General features: G+C 36.2%; 1 protein-coding gene and 1 non-coding gene across 2 annotated transcripts in view; both read right to left on the bottom strand.

Annotated features, from left to right (window-relative positions):
• Window positions 1-241: 241 nt before the first annotated feature.
• The window catches only part of CEP350 (centrosomal protein 350), a 125384-nt gene continuing 109814 nt past the window's right edge, over window positions 242-15811 (bottom strand). The window contains exons 32-37 of the mRNA XM_068986345.1: window positions 14288-14370; window positions 9822-11821; window positions 8543-8950; window positions 8297-8443; window positions 5480-5602; window positions 242-406 (exon numbers count right to left, since the gene is read on the bottom strand). Coding sequence (XP_068842446.1) covers window positions 242-406; window positions 5480-5602; window positions 8297-8443; window positions 8543-8950; window positions 9822-11821; window positions 14288-14370 — 2926 coding nt within the window. The remainder of the gene's footprint in view (window positions 407-5479; window positions 5603-8296; window positions 8444-8542; window positions 8951-9821; window positions 11822-14287; window positions 14371-15811) is intronic.
• TRNAY-GUA (transfer RNA tyrosine (anticodon GUA)) lies at window positions 6353-6424 on the bottom strand. Its single transcript has one exon. It is a non-coding gene; the product is annotated as a tRNA-Tyr (tRNA).

Raw genomic sequence — 15811 nt, 5'->3', positions numbered from 1 at the left:
CAACATCACGAGTGCAACCCTGCCCACCAAAACCACCAATTAATCCAGTGGACAGTCTCTAAAGGCAAAGGCTGTAATACCAGATAGATCACACTGTCCCATGAACTCCAAACCAGTAGTCTTTAAGAACAGGTACAAGGTCCAGAAGCACTCCTGCTATGATGGAGACGGGGTGTGTATCACGAGGCAGAAAGGCCCAGGACTCATATTAGCACTCAGTGTTCGATTTATTTGCAAGATGTCACACAAGTAGCATTCTCCCCTGTTTTTCACTGATTTGATTCAGAACATCAATAGTATCTCTGATCAAGGTCTCAAAGATCCCATCAGCTAGCTGCATCTTCACGCACAACTCATCCTCATCATAGTTCACCCACTGGGCCTCTTCCTCGTGAAGCTCCTGTACCTAGAATTTAGAAAACAGAAAGGTTAGAACATCACTGTCACACAAAAGCTAGGAGATTAATGATATTTGCTGACTTTGTAAACCCATGCATGGGAATATAGCCCAAGGAAATAAGTCAGAGAAAAATGGTAATTTATATGATGTTATCAATAGCCCTTTTAAGCTGCAAAAAGTTTGAAAAAACTCAATTGTTGAATAAAAATTTCAAATCTGTCAATCTTGACAATATTCCAGTATTTTACAGATATTAAGGATTGCAAGTATGTTGTCTCTGTCAACACAGGAGAATACATAGAGGAATTTTAGGGGGAGAGAAGCAAGCAAATTTTTAGATATATGGATTTACAACTATAAAACGCATATATCAAAAGATAATATTGGACATGATTCTGGAGTATATAAATAAGTTAGCAAAATTTCATATTTATGGAGTATTTTTACCCTTGGTCATGCCACATGGCTTTGTGGGATTTCAGTTCCCCAGAAGTGACAATGGCAAGTACTAAGCACTGGACCCCCAAGGAATTTCTCCCCCTCCTCCTTTTGGTATTAGGATATTCTTGAGATGTGCTATTGCTCAAGTTTATTTTAAAAGTTACTGTTATATTTTATAAAAAATGCTCTCTTTGCATTTTAGGATTTGGGGATTCCTAGCTTCCCTAGTGGCTCAGAGGTTAAAGCATCTGCCTCCAATGTGGGAGACCTGGGTTTGATCCCTGGGTCAGGAAGATCCCCTGGAGAAGGAAATGGTAACCCACTCCAGTACTCTTGCCTGGAGAATCCCACAGACAGAGAAGCATGGTAGGCTACAGTCCATGGGTCGCAAAGAGTCGGACACAACTGAGCGACTTCACTTTCAAGGTAAACTAAAAGGAATCAAATCAGAACAAACTGCCCAAGATGCTTTGCTTGTTGACAATAAATGTTTAAAAACTACTTATAAAAGAAACAGGCTAGACTTAATATATGTAATGATATTGTGAGTGGGATGGAGGCCAGGTGGAGGAAGTAGACTGTCAACCCTGGAGCCAGTCATGAATTCAGCAAAGTTAACTGCAGTGTAGAGGATCTCAAACCAAAGTCTTCCTCATTCTCTTGTTTTCCTCTATTTCTTTGCATTGATCACTTAGGAAGGCTTTCTTATCTCTACAGTGTAACACGGACCAAATTGTTAACCATTGTCTTCTGCTCTTTTGAATTATAATACCCAAATATCACTTATAAAAAAATTTGAATATGAAAAAAAAAACAAAAAAAACCCCAAACCCTGTATAGGAAAGCTAGCTGGCAAGACTATCAATTCCAGCAAAATGGTAGCATAAGATAATGCAAAATGTTCTTGCATAATAAAAAATGTTTGTAATTCATAAGAAATCATAAGAAAGGAAGGAGACTGTAAATATTAGAATAAATAGGGATTTAAAAGAGTGGCAAGTATTGCAACTACTTAGGGGAGGAATTAAGAGACAAGAAAGAAAAAGAATAAAGTCAACAATATGTCTAAAAAAGTACCTGAGGGAACTGGAAGAACTGGGGAAAGGCAATATTCTGAGAGACAATAGCTGAGAATTTTCCAGAATTGAATAAACATAATGAATCTACAGATTCAATAAGCACAGGGAATCCAAAGTAGGAAGAATAAAAATGAATCCATGACTAGACATAATCCAGAGAAATTGCCGAACAAATACATAAACACATGCAATCTTAAATAGAAAACAAAAAGAAAAGACAAATTCCCCCATAAAGGACTGTCAGCATATTCCTCAAGATCAACAACAGAGGTCAGATTATAATGAAATAATATCTGCAAACTGCTGAAGTAAAAAGAGCTACGAGCCTAGAATTCAATACTCAGGTAAACTATAATTCAAGAGTAAGAGCTGAAATAAAAAGATGTATAGACAAAGACTACAAAGGTGAAAACTGAACTCAGAATAAAAGAGATGCAGAAACAATGGCTCCTCTATTAATTTGTTCTTTTCTGTACTTCCAATATATTTATTAAACATATGAAAGATTCAGAATAGTCATTAAACCAGTAAAAAAATTAACCTCATTAATAATAAAATTGTTAAAAGAAAAATGAACTCTTTTTTTTCTTTTTTTTTTTAAAAAGATCAAAACATTAGCCAGTATTGGCAAAGGTAAAAAGATGCACCACTCCTGTATCATGCTGGTGAGTATGTATAATTGGTACAACCTTTCTGGAAAACAGTCTGACAAAAGCTTTAACATTCTGCATATACTTTTAATCAGCAACTCTATTTCTAAGAATTTACTGAGTAAATTATTGGAAATAGTTACAAAGATATACCATATTGCAAGATACTTATTACAACAGTATTATTTCAAAGAATAAAAAAAAATTAACTGATTAAATAAATCATAATATATAATTCCACAATGGACTATTTTATTTCCACAGAAATTAAAATGGAAATTTATTTTAAAAATGATATACACTTAATAACATGAAAATCCACATTTAATTAAGTAAAAACAATCAGAATATAAAAGAAACTATGATCCCAAACATTAAAAAAAATTCTTTGTATAAAAAGAAACTCTAAGGCTATTATGTCAAAATAATTAAGACTTTCTACATGGTAAGATTATCATGACTGTTCTCTTTTAAATAATCATTACTTTACATTTTGAAAATGAGTATGATTATTTATAATAAATATAATTTTTAAAACTTATTTGAAATTTGTTTTTGAGACCCTTGTCTTTTGAATTGATGGCAAAATTTCTGTTTTACATGTTACGACAATTGTTTTAAATCTCAGTTCCTCTAAAATGCACAAAAATCAGAATCTCCGAATGCTAAGCTGGCTAAATATAATAGTGGGAATGGTGACCAGGACCAGTTTATTTAGTGTCTCTGTTGGTAACAAACTCAAGTTGCTAACACTATCATTTCATTGAACATTATGAAAAATGGACTCATGAAAAAAGTTACATAGGCCCAGGCAGTTCAGCTCACTCTCCAGCCACACGGACTTTTTGGTTCCATATGCCTTCCCATTTCACGTCGTTGCACATGTAGTCTCCTCTCCCTGAACTGCTCTTCTCTCTACACAAAACTCAGGTTGCGCTTATTCATCTTTAAGATCTCAGCTCAACTGTCACGTCCTCAGGGAAGCCTTTCCCGACCATCCTCATTACACCAGTTTCCTGTCAATGCTTTTAGAATAGCTCCCTATTCTTCTATTTTTATAATTTATAATTATACATTTGTGTAAATTATATACAATAGCTAGCTTCCACCATGGAGAAGGCAATGGCATCCCACTCCAGTACTCTTGCCTGGAAAATCCCATGGATGGAGGAGCCTGGAAGGCTGCAGTCCATGGGGTCGCTAAGAGTTGGACACAACTGAGCGACTTCCCTTTCACTTTTCACTTTCATGCATTGGAGAAGGAAATGGCAACCCACTCCAGTGTTCTTGCCCGGAGAATCCCAGGGATGGGGGAGCCTGGTGGGCTGCCATCTCTGGGGTCGCACAGAGTTGGACACGACTGAAGCAACTTAGCAGCAGCAGCAGCAGCTTCCACCAACAAACTAAAATCGACGAAGGCAGGGACTATGTCTGTCTTGCTTACTACTATAACACTGGTCCTTAATTAGCACAATTCTTGGCTAAACGCATGCAGAGATGATTTACAGGGAATATGACCAATTCAATTGATAGTAGGGAAATGAATGTCTCTTGGTGTGCTTTTTCCTTTAATTTCTAAAGAGGTGGAAGAAGTAACATCGTGGTAATTACTAACTCAAATCTAAACCACTGCAGAAATATGAGAGCAAGTTTACCTTGAGAGGCAAAGATCTATGAATTGGTTAAAGTCCTGCTCTTATTTGTTACGCAAGTCACTTAGTATCTTTGAATCTCATTTGTAAAACAGAGTAACATTAGTCTATCCTACCTCATATAATTATTATGAGGATCAAGTATAAGATATGAGAAAGAATATTTAACAAATGTTTACCTAGTGAAGTTATTACTGAGTAAATGAAGCACTAGAGGTACATATTTGGAAAAAATGGATAAACTTAAACATTACATTTTTTTCATGATATGAATATAAATATAGAATAAATATAAAGTCCAGAGCAAAAATGCTTGGAGATAAACCTGAATCAACTAATACCTGAGTTTCCTAAGGTTTGCTACTACTTAACACCTTAACATTCTTTTAGGGAAGAAAGAATGAAAGCCTTTTTCTTCCCCCCTTTTTTTTTTGTTGCTGTTTGATAAGCACTTTTCTAATGCTAGAAAATATACTGCAAAATGGAATAAATCCTGTCCAGCTAAATTTCTGGATAGTGATAGTGATGATAAAATGATAACAGCTAATGTTTATTGAGTTAGATGCAAGGTACTGTTCTATATATATACATAAATACTCATTTAATTCTCTTAATAATTGTAACAGGTAGGTACTATTATTCTCATCTTCATTTTGCAGATAGAGAAATGAGGCACAAAGAGATTAGATAATTTGTCCAAGATTACACAAGTAAAGTGCCAAAACAGGAATTTAAATTCAGGTGGTCTGGCCCTCGTCTATACTAGTCTCTTTAAATTCAGAACCTTAAGTTTGTTTCCAAACATTTTATTTTTCAAGTTCTCCACACCTACAAGATACTATTAAGTTAAATATTCATCTACTGAATTTAAAAGAAAGCAATTTTCAAAACTGATGGGCAGAGAGACATGCAGCAAATGAAGGCTAAGACTTTACTATTATAGACTTGGGCTTTCCAGATGGCTCAGTGGTAAAGAATCCTCCTGCCAATGCAGGAGATGTGGGTTCAATTCCTGGGTCAGGAAGATCCCTTGGAGGAGGAAATGGCAACCCACTCCAGTATCCTTGCTTGGAAAATCCCATGGACAGAGGAGCTTGGCAGGCTACAGTTCACAGTCGCAAAGAGTGGGACAGAGCTGAGCACATGAAAACATCATAGACTTAAGATCAATCATATTTCCTTTCTTTTTAGACTCTAACTACATTCTGATTTTGGAAAAGATGGTCAAATAAAACCAGTTCAGTTATAGACACTGACCAGGATATGATCCACTCGGTCTCTTTTCTTTCTTCCAAATTTCATCATTTTCTGCCAATCTGTTTTGTGGTTTGGCTCCTTTTTAAGACTGAATAGCTTGAGTACTTCAGTTGCTATGAAGTTCTGTGAAAATAAGAGGAATGCATGAAACACAAATTTTTTGAGATTTAATACTTATAAAGCAGTAAACAGAGTTTTGCTAAGAATACAATGTTTATTAAAAAAAAGATCACATTAATCCAAACTTCTTTCACTTACGGTTCCACTTAGCAATTTGAAAAAATAAGCATTCCCAAACGCTCAGACTTTTATTCACTTAAAGAATTTTTGTTTCTATACAACATACAGAAAAAGGAGTAAAATCCGCTGATGAATTTGCAAAAACAAAAATCACTTTAGAGTCCCTTCTACCCAAGAACCACCGTTAATTTACTTCAAGCTGGCAAAACTACAAAAGAAAGTTTAAAGTAAATCTCTGAATAAGGCTTTGGTTGGGATAGCTTATTTTGAAGCACCAAGATTCAAGTATGTTAAATTAAAAAATACTAATCAACACTTCAGTTTGAGAGGCATGGTAATTTTACTAACAGTATTTGAACTAGTACCCTTTAAAAAAGCTTTACAAAATGCTTTAACAATATTTTTGTTGCCTTTTTTTTTTTTTAATTCCTGCCTTACAGAAGGTATTCTTCAATGACCTGAGGATACAGACATATAAGATACACATTTGTGATGCTGCTATTGCTGTTCAGTTGCTAAGTTGTGTCTGACTCCTTGTCATCCCATGGACTGTAGCCCACCAGGCTCCTCTGTCCATGGGATTTCCCAGAGAAGGATACTGAAGTGGGTTGCCATTTCCTTCTCCAGGGGATCTTCCTGACCCAGGGATTGAACCTGGGTTCTTCTGCATTACAGGCAAATTCTTTACCACTGAGCCAGCTGGGAAGCCTCGCTATAGCAATATTAAAATTGGTAGGAAGCATCACTGTGTGTTATAATGATGTACATGGTCTGATGAATGCTGGTATATATTATGTATCTTATTTTAACATGTTTGTTCTTTGTTAGCAATAAAATAATATTACTTTCTATGGTTGTTCTATTAAAAAAAACAATGTCTCTCTCACTCACATTCACACACACACACACACACACACACTCACACACACACATTCAAGGATATATCAACTGCTGGGGGCTGAAAGGAATGGAGTGAACTGGGGCTTTGAAAAACCCCCAGGTGGTTCTGATAATTCATTTCTCAAAGTTGAATACTATTTTAAAAGTTTTTGTTTTTTTAATCCATCAAGTCAATCTTTTTCTCCTGCTTTAAGTTAAGCAAAGGTCAGCAAACGTTTTCTTTAAAAGACCAAACTGTAACTATTTCAGGCTTTCTGGGCCATATGGTCCCTATTGCAGCTACTCAACTTTGTTGCTGGTAGTAGGAAAGCGGGGGTGGACAAGATGTAAATGACTAGGTGTGGTTATGGCAACTTTATTTTTAAAAACATGTGGTGGCCTGGATTTGTCCTGTGGGCCATAGTTTGCCTACCTCTGATGTAAGCATATATCTCACAGATATCTGTTGGTATTCTGTCAGTATGAGTATTTTTTAAAGCTTTCTATAGTTAACAATACTGTATTATATACTTCAAAGTTGCTAACAGAGATCTATCTGAAAAGTTCTCATCACAAGCAAAACAAATTTGTAACTATGTGTGGTAATGGATGTTAACCAGACATATTATGGTGCTCTTTTTACAGTATATACAAAGATAAAATCATTACATTAAATACCTGAAACTAATATAATGTTATGTGTCAATTATATCTCAGGGAAAAAAAGACCAAATTGTTTAGACAGTGCCTCCTTTCATGTTATATACCAGATTAATGTGTATTCTCCTTTAATGTATTTTGATTGTCCAGATATACAACTGAATAATGTAAGACAATACATAAGTAAAATAAGTAATTGGAGGCAGACTCTCTGGGGAAATAACTCTAGACCCTTGCTACTCAAAATAATCATAGAGTCAGCAATAACAGGATCACTTCGGAGCTTGCAGAAATGCAGAATTTCTGGTCCTACTCCAGATCTACTCAGTAAGAAATCTGCATTTTTACCAAAATTCCCAGGTGACTCAGATGCACATTAAGGTTTGAGAGGCACTGCAATGGGAATATAACCTTTGCTATATAGCTCAAGAAAAGGTGAACAGGCAGAGAGATTTTCACGCATCTGATTTTAAAGTTCGTTTGTTGAGTCCCTGTAGCTTCAGGGCACTTAATCTTTTCAGGGGCTTCTTAGACAACAAGCAATATTTTTTATATATCACACTATCCTACATATTTCAAAACCACATAACCAATCTGAAACCTCCAAAATCAAAGATGGAAAGGTTATATCATTTATATTGTCTGGGGTTGGCATATTTGATATATGTCTTCAGATACTTTTAGAGTATTATACGTATCTCTCAATCATTAAGAACTCACCTAAAGTTCATACAAATTCCAATAATTTATCTCCCTATTTGCTAATTTCTTAAAAATATTATAAAATATATGTATATGAAATTACTGTTAAGTTTTATTTTGCAAAAAGTTGAGGGTTCAGGATTCCCTGTTACCCGTTCATTGTTCTTTTGCTCACAGACTGAATGAACAAATATTTACTGAATATCTACTATGGAACAGGTCTTGAGGGCAGAAGAGCGAATAATACAAAAGAGTACCTGCTTTAATGACATTTATAGACCTGTACAAAAAGAAGATCAAACAAAAAAAGGAGATACTTTGTAGTTTCCAATTTACCTTGATTTCATCAAGGTTATTTGGATTTTTCACTCGTCGGAAATAATTGGAGTTGACTCTACATGGCTTCATCCAGACAGGCTGATTCAAGTTGGGATCCTCAGCAAATATTTCCTCAAATATCTCTTTTGTTAAGTCAAAAACCGCCTTGATAGAGAAAAAGAAACAAAATGAATTGGCTAAGATCCAAACATCAGACAACAGCGAGAAGTTTAAAAACTAGAATTATCCTTCCCTGTTACATACCTGCTTGTACACCCTTTTACTAGTACTTTCTATATCTAGACCCTTACTGGCACAGCAAAGCAGTTTTGCAGGAATACTGATGCTGTGCAGATCATGACCTAATTCTTTCCATTTCCAAAGCTCTTCCGCTGCATCGTGTACGAGAATTCCTACTTCCTCTGCAGTATGTGGAACTGCCAGTAAAGCTTCACACGGCTTTTCTGGAGCTCTTTTAGGTTCTGCCATTAAAGGTACAATTGTTTCTTCAGCCTTGTTTTTTTGGATCTTGTGAGAAGAGCTCAAACCAAAGTCTTCATCAAACCAGTCTTGATCATCTCCTAACACGCTCAGGAACTCCCGGCTGATTTCAAGTTCAGCAAGTCTCTTAGCAAGCTCTTCCTGCCCACTGGCACCAAATACTGGACTTTCCTACAGAAATGGAACCATTCAAACAGATCACCGTTTAGTAAACTCAGGTTACTTAACAAGTTTGGGCTTTTTTTCTTTTTTTTAAAACAAACGACATATATTACTTGTATATTTGCTATTTCTCTATCAACAAGCAAAATAAAAACAATATAATGGCTACTGATGAACAATTTAAGAAAAAACTATTCTGTTTCCTGTAATTCTGTTTACATAAGCCTTATTATTCAGTTTTTACAAAATGTGTATTGATTCGTTTTTTCCTTGTTGTATCACCATTACTCTGTTTCTGAAGAAATGTTTCACTTCTGGGATATGGAAATGAGATAAAATTTCTCACCTTTGGTGATCATCTGGTTCAAGTTACTCAAAATCATTACTGTTGTTCAACTGTCCATGGGCACCCTAAACAAGCTGATGGCCTGAGTATATGTCACAGTGGATATATTTCAGTTGTACCAGAGTCAACAACACAACTGGCAGTTTCTGCAAGGCAACTATGACTGAGTAGATATGTGAACAAACAATTTCATAGGCACGAAAGAACTGGGTTGAGAAACAATGGAAATCTCCATGGAATAAATTTGATCAGTGAATCTGGAAGGGAATCTATAATCTGCGGACAGTATACAAGGGTTTTCAACCCAGCATAAACCTGCCTGTGTTTGTCACAACTCTATAGTGACCACTCATGACATAATAGAGGACAATTATACTTCAGACAGAAAAAGAGCCACATGGCCTTTAAAAACTAGTACAGTGATCTTTATTTAATAAACAACACATCACCAAAATACCTATTAGGAGTTATAGAATTAAAGTGTACCACAAAGGCAAGGTTAATTGACATTTTTTTTCTAAACAACATACTTACAGGTCTAGGACACATATCTGGTGAGGAAATCTCCTCTTTCTCATCTTCCAATTCAGACCTTAAGAAGCAACCCGGAACGCTTGGTGACTGTTCCTCAAGATTTTGGGATAGGCCTTGGAGTGGTACTTTCTTTTGATCCTCAACAAGAAGCTCCTGATTGCTAAGCTGGATTTTTTCATTCCTAGCTTTTTTGATTTGTTGTAGTTGATTGACTGTGTCCTTCACAAAGACTTGGAGCAAACTGTCTGTCAGTAAGCTGACTGTTTCTAGCTGTTCCTTTGACTTTTTTTCCTCACTTACAGATGACCTCAGCTGGGCTTCCAATTGGTTCTTCTCTCTTGCTAACAGGTCCAGAAGTGGGGTAGAAAGCTTTTCTGAAACTTCGGGATATACGTTCTCTTCCTTTTCAGTCAACTGTTGTTGCCTCTTTAATTCTTCAGAAAAGGTATTATCTAAAGTATCGTCTTCTACAACAGAAGAAACCTTTTCTGTGGCATCAGAAACAAGGTCTTTGTTTTTCTCTGAAGACATCAGTAAGTCCACTGAATTCTGCTGGTGAATATGGGCTTCAAGTACCCCAGAAATGTCCTGTATATTGTCTGTCTCTACTTTAAGGCTTCTATCAACTGAGGCTTCTGTGTCATGCATACCGGGTAGAGATTTCTCATAAAAATAATCAATTGTATCCTTTTCTCTGTCAGACTTGGGACCCTCTGTATCTTTTTGTTCTTGATTATAATATTGATATAGCTCATCGGAATAAGAGTCTTCATCTTCATTTATGTCTACATAGTCATCAAAGTTTTCTGGAATGTGAGATATTTTTTGAGGAGGAGCAAAAATCCCATGCTTCTCTTTGCACACAAAGTATACAGTGCCATCATATGTTCCATTGTTATTTCCTTCAGGTTTATCCAATTCCACTCCAGCCCAAAACCCTTTGGCAAAACTAGTCACACCTTTGAATCGAAGAGTTCCTGGCTGAACATTGCCAATCAATACCCTATCACCAATGTGGAAATCAAGTAATTCATCTGCAAGAGAAACTGAAGCCAAGGAAGGGGATTCAGTAACTCCTCGTTCATGCTCTACATCACTGCGCTCCTTATTTTTCATAAGCTCAGTGGGGGACTTGAGTTCTAACAGCCTTTCAGAGTGGACACTGCTATGAACAGAAAGGCTTTTCTCACTGAGGCACTCGCTGATTTCATCATCACTACCAAAGCTAGTGGCTCTGCTTCTAGAGATGCTTGTTGCCTGTAACTTCTCTCTGCAAGACTGAGAGTCTTTCCTGAGTGACAACAAAGATGCCACCTCAAAGTTATCTTTGTACAATTCAGCTGAAATGTCTTTCTTGAAAAACGATACATCAAAATCTTCAGAGTACGACATCTCTTTAGATGCAAGTACACGCTGTGACCAAGATGAGTCCCTGCCCTTTATATTCTTTTGTACATGAGTCTCTTTTTCTGATTGGATGTTTGGACTATGACTGATATCTTCATTTGACTGTCCCTCTTTTGTTTCTTTTTTATGAAGATTTTCAATGGCTAATCTAACTAAGTCTTTCTGAACATTTATAGAATCTAAAGGAAGATCTTTTCTTGAAAGAATTTCAGATGAATCTCCCTGTTCCAGGTCTAGCTTCAGGAAGACATCCGCCTTCCTAGACTGTTTAGAATAGGCATCTTCAATTGCACTCTCCTCCAATTTTGCATAGTCTACTTCTTGTATTTCTGACTTTTGACTAGACTCTTCTTCAGCCTTGGCACCTGATACATCCAGAATTCTATAAGATGCGTTTAATTCTTTGAGAAGAAATAATGAAGGGACATTTTCTAGAGAATCTCCAGATTCAGCTCTTGTCCTCCTTGATGATCTCAGAATCGGAGAAGTCTGAAAGTGCTCTTCTGTCCGACCATCCAATTCAGTCATTCTCTTTGCGTAGGCAGATGAAGATTTTTCCGATACTGATCTTTCAGAACCTGTCAATGCAGCATCTTAAAAGGGGAAGAAGAAAAAAAAAAATCACATCAAAATTGTCTAATCACAACTTTCAATTTCTGAAACCAAAGTTTAAATAAAAACCAAATATTAGTGAGAAAAAGCTCTGGTCAGTAAAAATGACCTGTTTTATAGGTTACCATATGTAGTAAATTTTTATTTTATGAATATACACACTGTACTAAAAATAAATAGAACATTTAAAAATAACTTAAAGAGCTGCACTCAATATGCCAGCAAATTTGGAAAACTCAGCAGTGGCCACAGGACTGGAAAAGGTCAGTTTTCATTCCAATTCCAAAGAAAGGCAATGCCAAAGAATGCTCAAACTACCACACAATTGCACTCATCTCACATGCTAGTAAAGTAATGCTCAAAATTCTCCAAGCCAGGCTTCAGCAATACATCAAACCGTGAACTTCCAGATGTTCAAGCTGGTTTTACCAAAGGCAGAGGAACCAGAGATCAAATTGCCAACATCCGCTGGATCATCAAAAAGGCAAGAGAGGTCCAGAAAAACATCTCTTTCTGCTTTATTGACTATGCCAAACCCTTTGACTGTGTGGATCACAATACACTGTGGAAAATCCTTCAAGAGATGGGAATACTAGACCACCTGACCTGCCTCTTGAGAAACCTATATGCAGGTCAGGAAGCAACAGTTAGAACTGGACATGGAACAACAGACTGGTTCCAAAAGGAAAAGGAGTACGTCAAGACTGTATATTGTCACCCTGCTTATTTAACTTCTATGCAGAGTACATCATGAGAAACGTTGGGCTGGAAGAGCACAAGCTGGAATCAAGATTGCCGGGAGAAATATCAATAACCTCAGATATGCAGATGATACCACCCTTATGGCAGAAAGTGAAGAGGAACTAAAAGGCCTCTTGATGAAAGTGAAAGAGGAGAGCGAAAAAGTTGGCTTAAAGCTCAACATTCAGAAAACAAAGATCATGGCATCTGGTCCCATCACTTCATGGGAAATAGATGGGGAAACAGTGGAAACAGTGGCAGACTTTATTTTTGGGGGCTCCAAAATCACTGCAGATGGTGACTGCAGCCATGAAATTAAAAGGCGCTTACTCCTTGGAAGAAAAGTTATGACCAACCTAGATGGCATATTCAAAAGCAGAGACATTTCTTTGCCAATAAAGGTCCGTCTAGTCAAGGCTATGGTTTTTCCAGTGGTCATGTATGGATGTGAGAGTTGGACTGTGAAGAAAGCTGAGCACTGAAGAATTGATGCTTTTGAACTGTGGTGTTGGAGAAGACTCTTGAGAGTCTCTTGGACTGCAAGGAGATCCAACCAGTCCATTCTGAAGGAGATCAGCCCTGGGATTTCTTTGGAAGGACTGATGCTGAAGCTGAAACTCCAGTACTTTGGCCACCTCATGTGAAGAGTTGACTCACTGGAAAAGACCCTGATGCTGGGAGGGATTGGGGGCAGGAGGAGAAGGGGACGACAGAGGATGAGATGTCTGGATGGCATCACCAACTCGATGGCCATGAGTTTGGGTTAACTCCGGGAGTTGGTGATGGACAGGGAGGCCTGGCGTGCTGTGATTCATGGGGTCACAAAGAGTCAGACATGACTGAGCAACTGCACTGAACTGAAAAATCTGAAGTTTGGTATAATTTTTTAAGTGTTGTCTTAAGTTAGAAAATTAAGAAAAATGAATCAAAGTTTATGGAGAAGCTGATTCTCAAATCATGCAAACACAGAACTGGATGAAGCATATTACCTATGTTCTTCAAATAGAAAAGCTATAAAGGAGGGACAAATGTACTAGTATATATGTCTCTAAAAGAATGAATTTCCCCAGGGACTTCAACTAACCTCTTGAATGTAAAAAAAAAAAACCACAAACCAAAAAACACCTAACTATTTCTGGAAATATAGCACTCTAAGAGCTAAAACTGCTAAATAAGAAGAAAATAATTAAGATTCAGTGAACCAACAAACCAAGAAGTAAAAGTCTTGAATTCAAATAGCTACTCTGTCATTATTGCCAGGTAGGCTTTTTCACACCTCAGTTTTAATTCCTCATTTAATTATACTTTATTTTCAATAGTTCTTATTTTTCTTTGGACTCAACTGAAAAAAATGTATATAACCACATAGCTGAGAAATAATGGAGGCCGACAATTACACAATCAGATACAAAATCTGATTAAGGGAGAATTTTGAGATGCTGATGACACCCTCACAGCCATTTTAGATCAATGTCTTTATGATTCAGTTTTTGTCAGTTATTGGGACAATAAAGACTGATTCATATAACTTATGCATAACCCATAAATCACTTTAAAATATAAAAGTAACTTAAAATATTAAACGATCTACTATCTTTAGGAAATTCATTTTTTAACCAAATAACTTAGAGGTAGAATTGCATAGGCATTTGTATAAATCTTTAGCCCATGTAGATACAGTGTGATTATTTTTTCTAGTTACATACCAACATGTTCAGCAATAGACTCCAGGGATCCTCTGGATCGTTCTGAGTCTGTCAGTGATTTCCAATTCTTTGCTGTTTCCGATCTTAAGTAGAAAAATTAATAAACAGAAATAAATGTATTACTGATACTATAATAACTGGTAACCAAGGCAATCAATTCTTAGACAACTACTTCTTTCTACTCCACAGGAAGTATTCCAACCTTTGCCATTTTCACCAAGCCTATTTCTGGCCTTCGTCACTCTCAATAGATGATCTTGCCTCTTTTAATGAGAAAGAGAGAGGCCATCAGCATGAACCTTCTCATCTTCAACCTTTCTACCTACAAATTCATCTATATTCACAGGCATCCCAATTCCCTTTCCTCCTGTCTGCAAGAAGAAAAAGGTGTATCTCTTAAATTTGCTCAAATTTCTTTCTGCCCCAAATCCCATAATTTCTACAGTCTCACTGATAGTATCCCTCAACTAACCATTCTTTTTTCTACAATCGTTAGTCCTTCAATCTGGTGATTTTCTTCCCCCTTAACTTATACGTATACCTCAAGCTTAAAAAAAAAAATTCCCCCCTTTAATATTGGACTATAGCTGATTTACAATGTTAGTATCAGTTGTATAGTAAAGTGATTCAGTTACACATACACATATATTTATTCTTTTTCAAATTCTTTTCCCATTTAGGTTATTACAGAATATTGAGCAAAGTTCCCCTCCTCCCATTCTTTATTCCTTCCTCTGATGGTACTTTACTGTTCTCTTGTATGCTTTAATTTGACATTTACCATCTTCATTTTCTTGCTTTCTTTTTATCTGCAAAGTCATATTATATGCCTTCTACTCCTATTTCTTCTTAATCTCCTTAAAGGTTGTTTATATTTTATATATCATATCTAGTACTTGGCTCCCTTTTATTCTCTCTGAATGCACACTTTCTTTGGGTGAAGAAGGTTCATCCAAATGTTGCCATATTTATTGCCTCAACCATGATCTATATGTTGGTCATCCATATATATATATAAAACCCTAACATCTTTCCTGGATAATTCCAATTAGATGAACTATAGATACCTTAAAATTAACATTTTAAAACCAAAATCTTAAGCCTCCCACTGAAGAACACCTGATTTTCCATTTAGGTTAGTGTAACTTCAACTCAACCAACTACTACTTAAGAGAAATATGACAGTCATTCAGCTTCTCCATCTACAACTTTAATTAGTCAAGTATACTTCTTCAATATTCCTAAAATCTATCTCCTATTCTCTATTCTTATTACAGTGGATTATCTGAGGCCTGGCTTAGACTACTGTTATCCCTGCTTCTAAACTTATCCCTTTCTATCTTTCCTTCATACTGTAGTCAAAAAGATTTCTCTAAAGAGAAATATGATTCTATCATTCTCTCGTTAAAATTCTTAGTAGCTTGGTTAATAAAACTATAAAAACACAATCAAATGTAGAAATTAAAATAAAACTTACATATAATGTAACATAAAGGGAAAATATATACATATCAAAAATACAAA

Source organism: Capricornis sumatraensis, chromosome 14 (genome assembly GCF_032405125.1).
Source record: "Capricornis sumatraensis isolate serow.1 chromosome 14, serow.2, whole genome shotgun sequence".
Taxonomy (NCBI): Eukaryota; Metazoa; Chordata; class Mammalia; order Artiodactyla; family Bovidae; genus Capricornis; species Capricornis sumatraensis.
The sequence above is the reverse complement of the archived record's forward strand: the minus strand, read 5'-3'. Positions and strand labels throughout refer to the sequence as shown.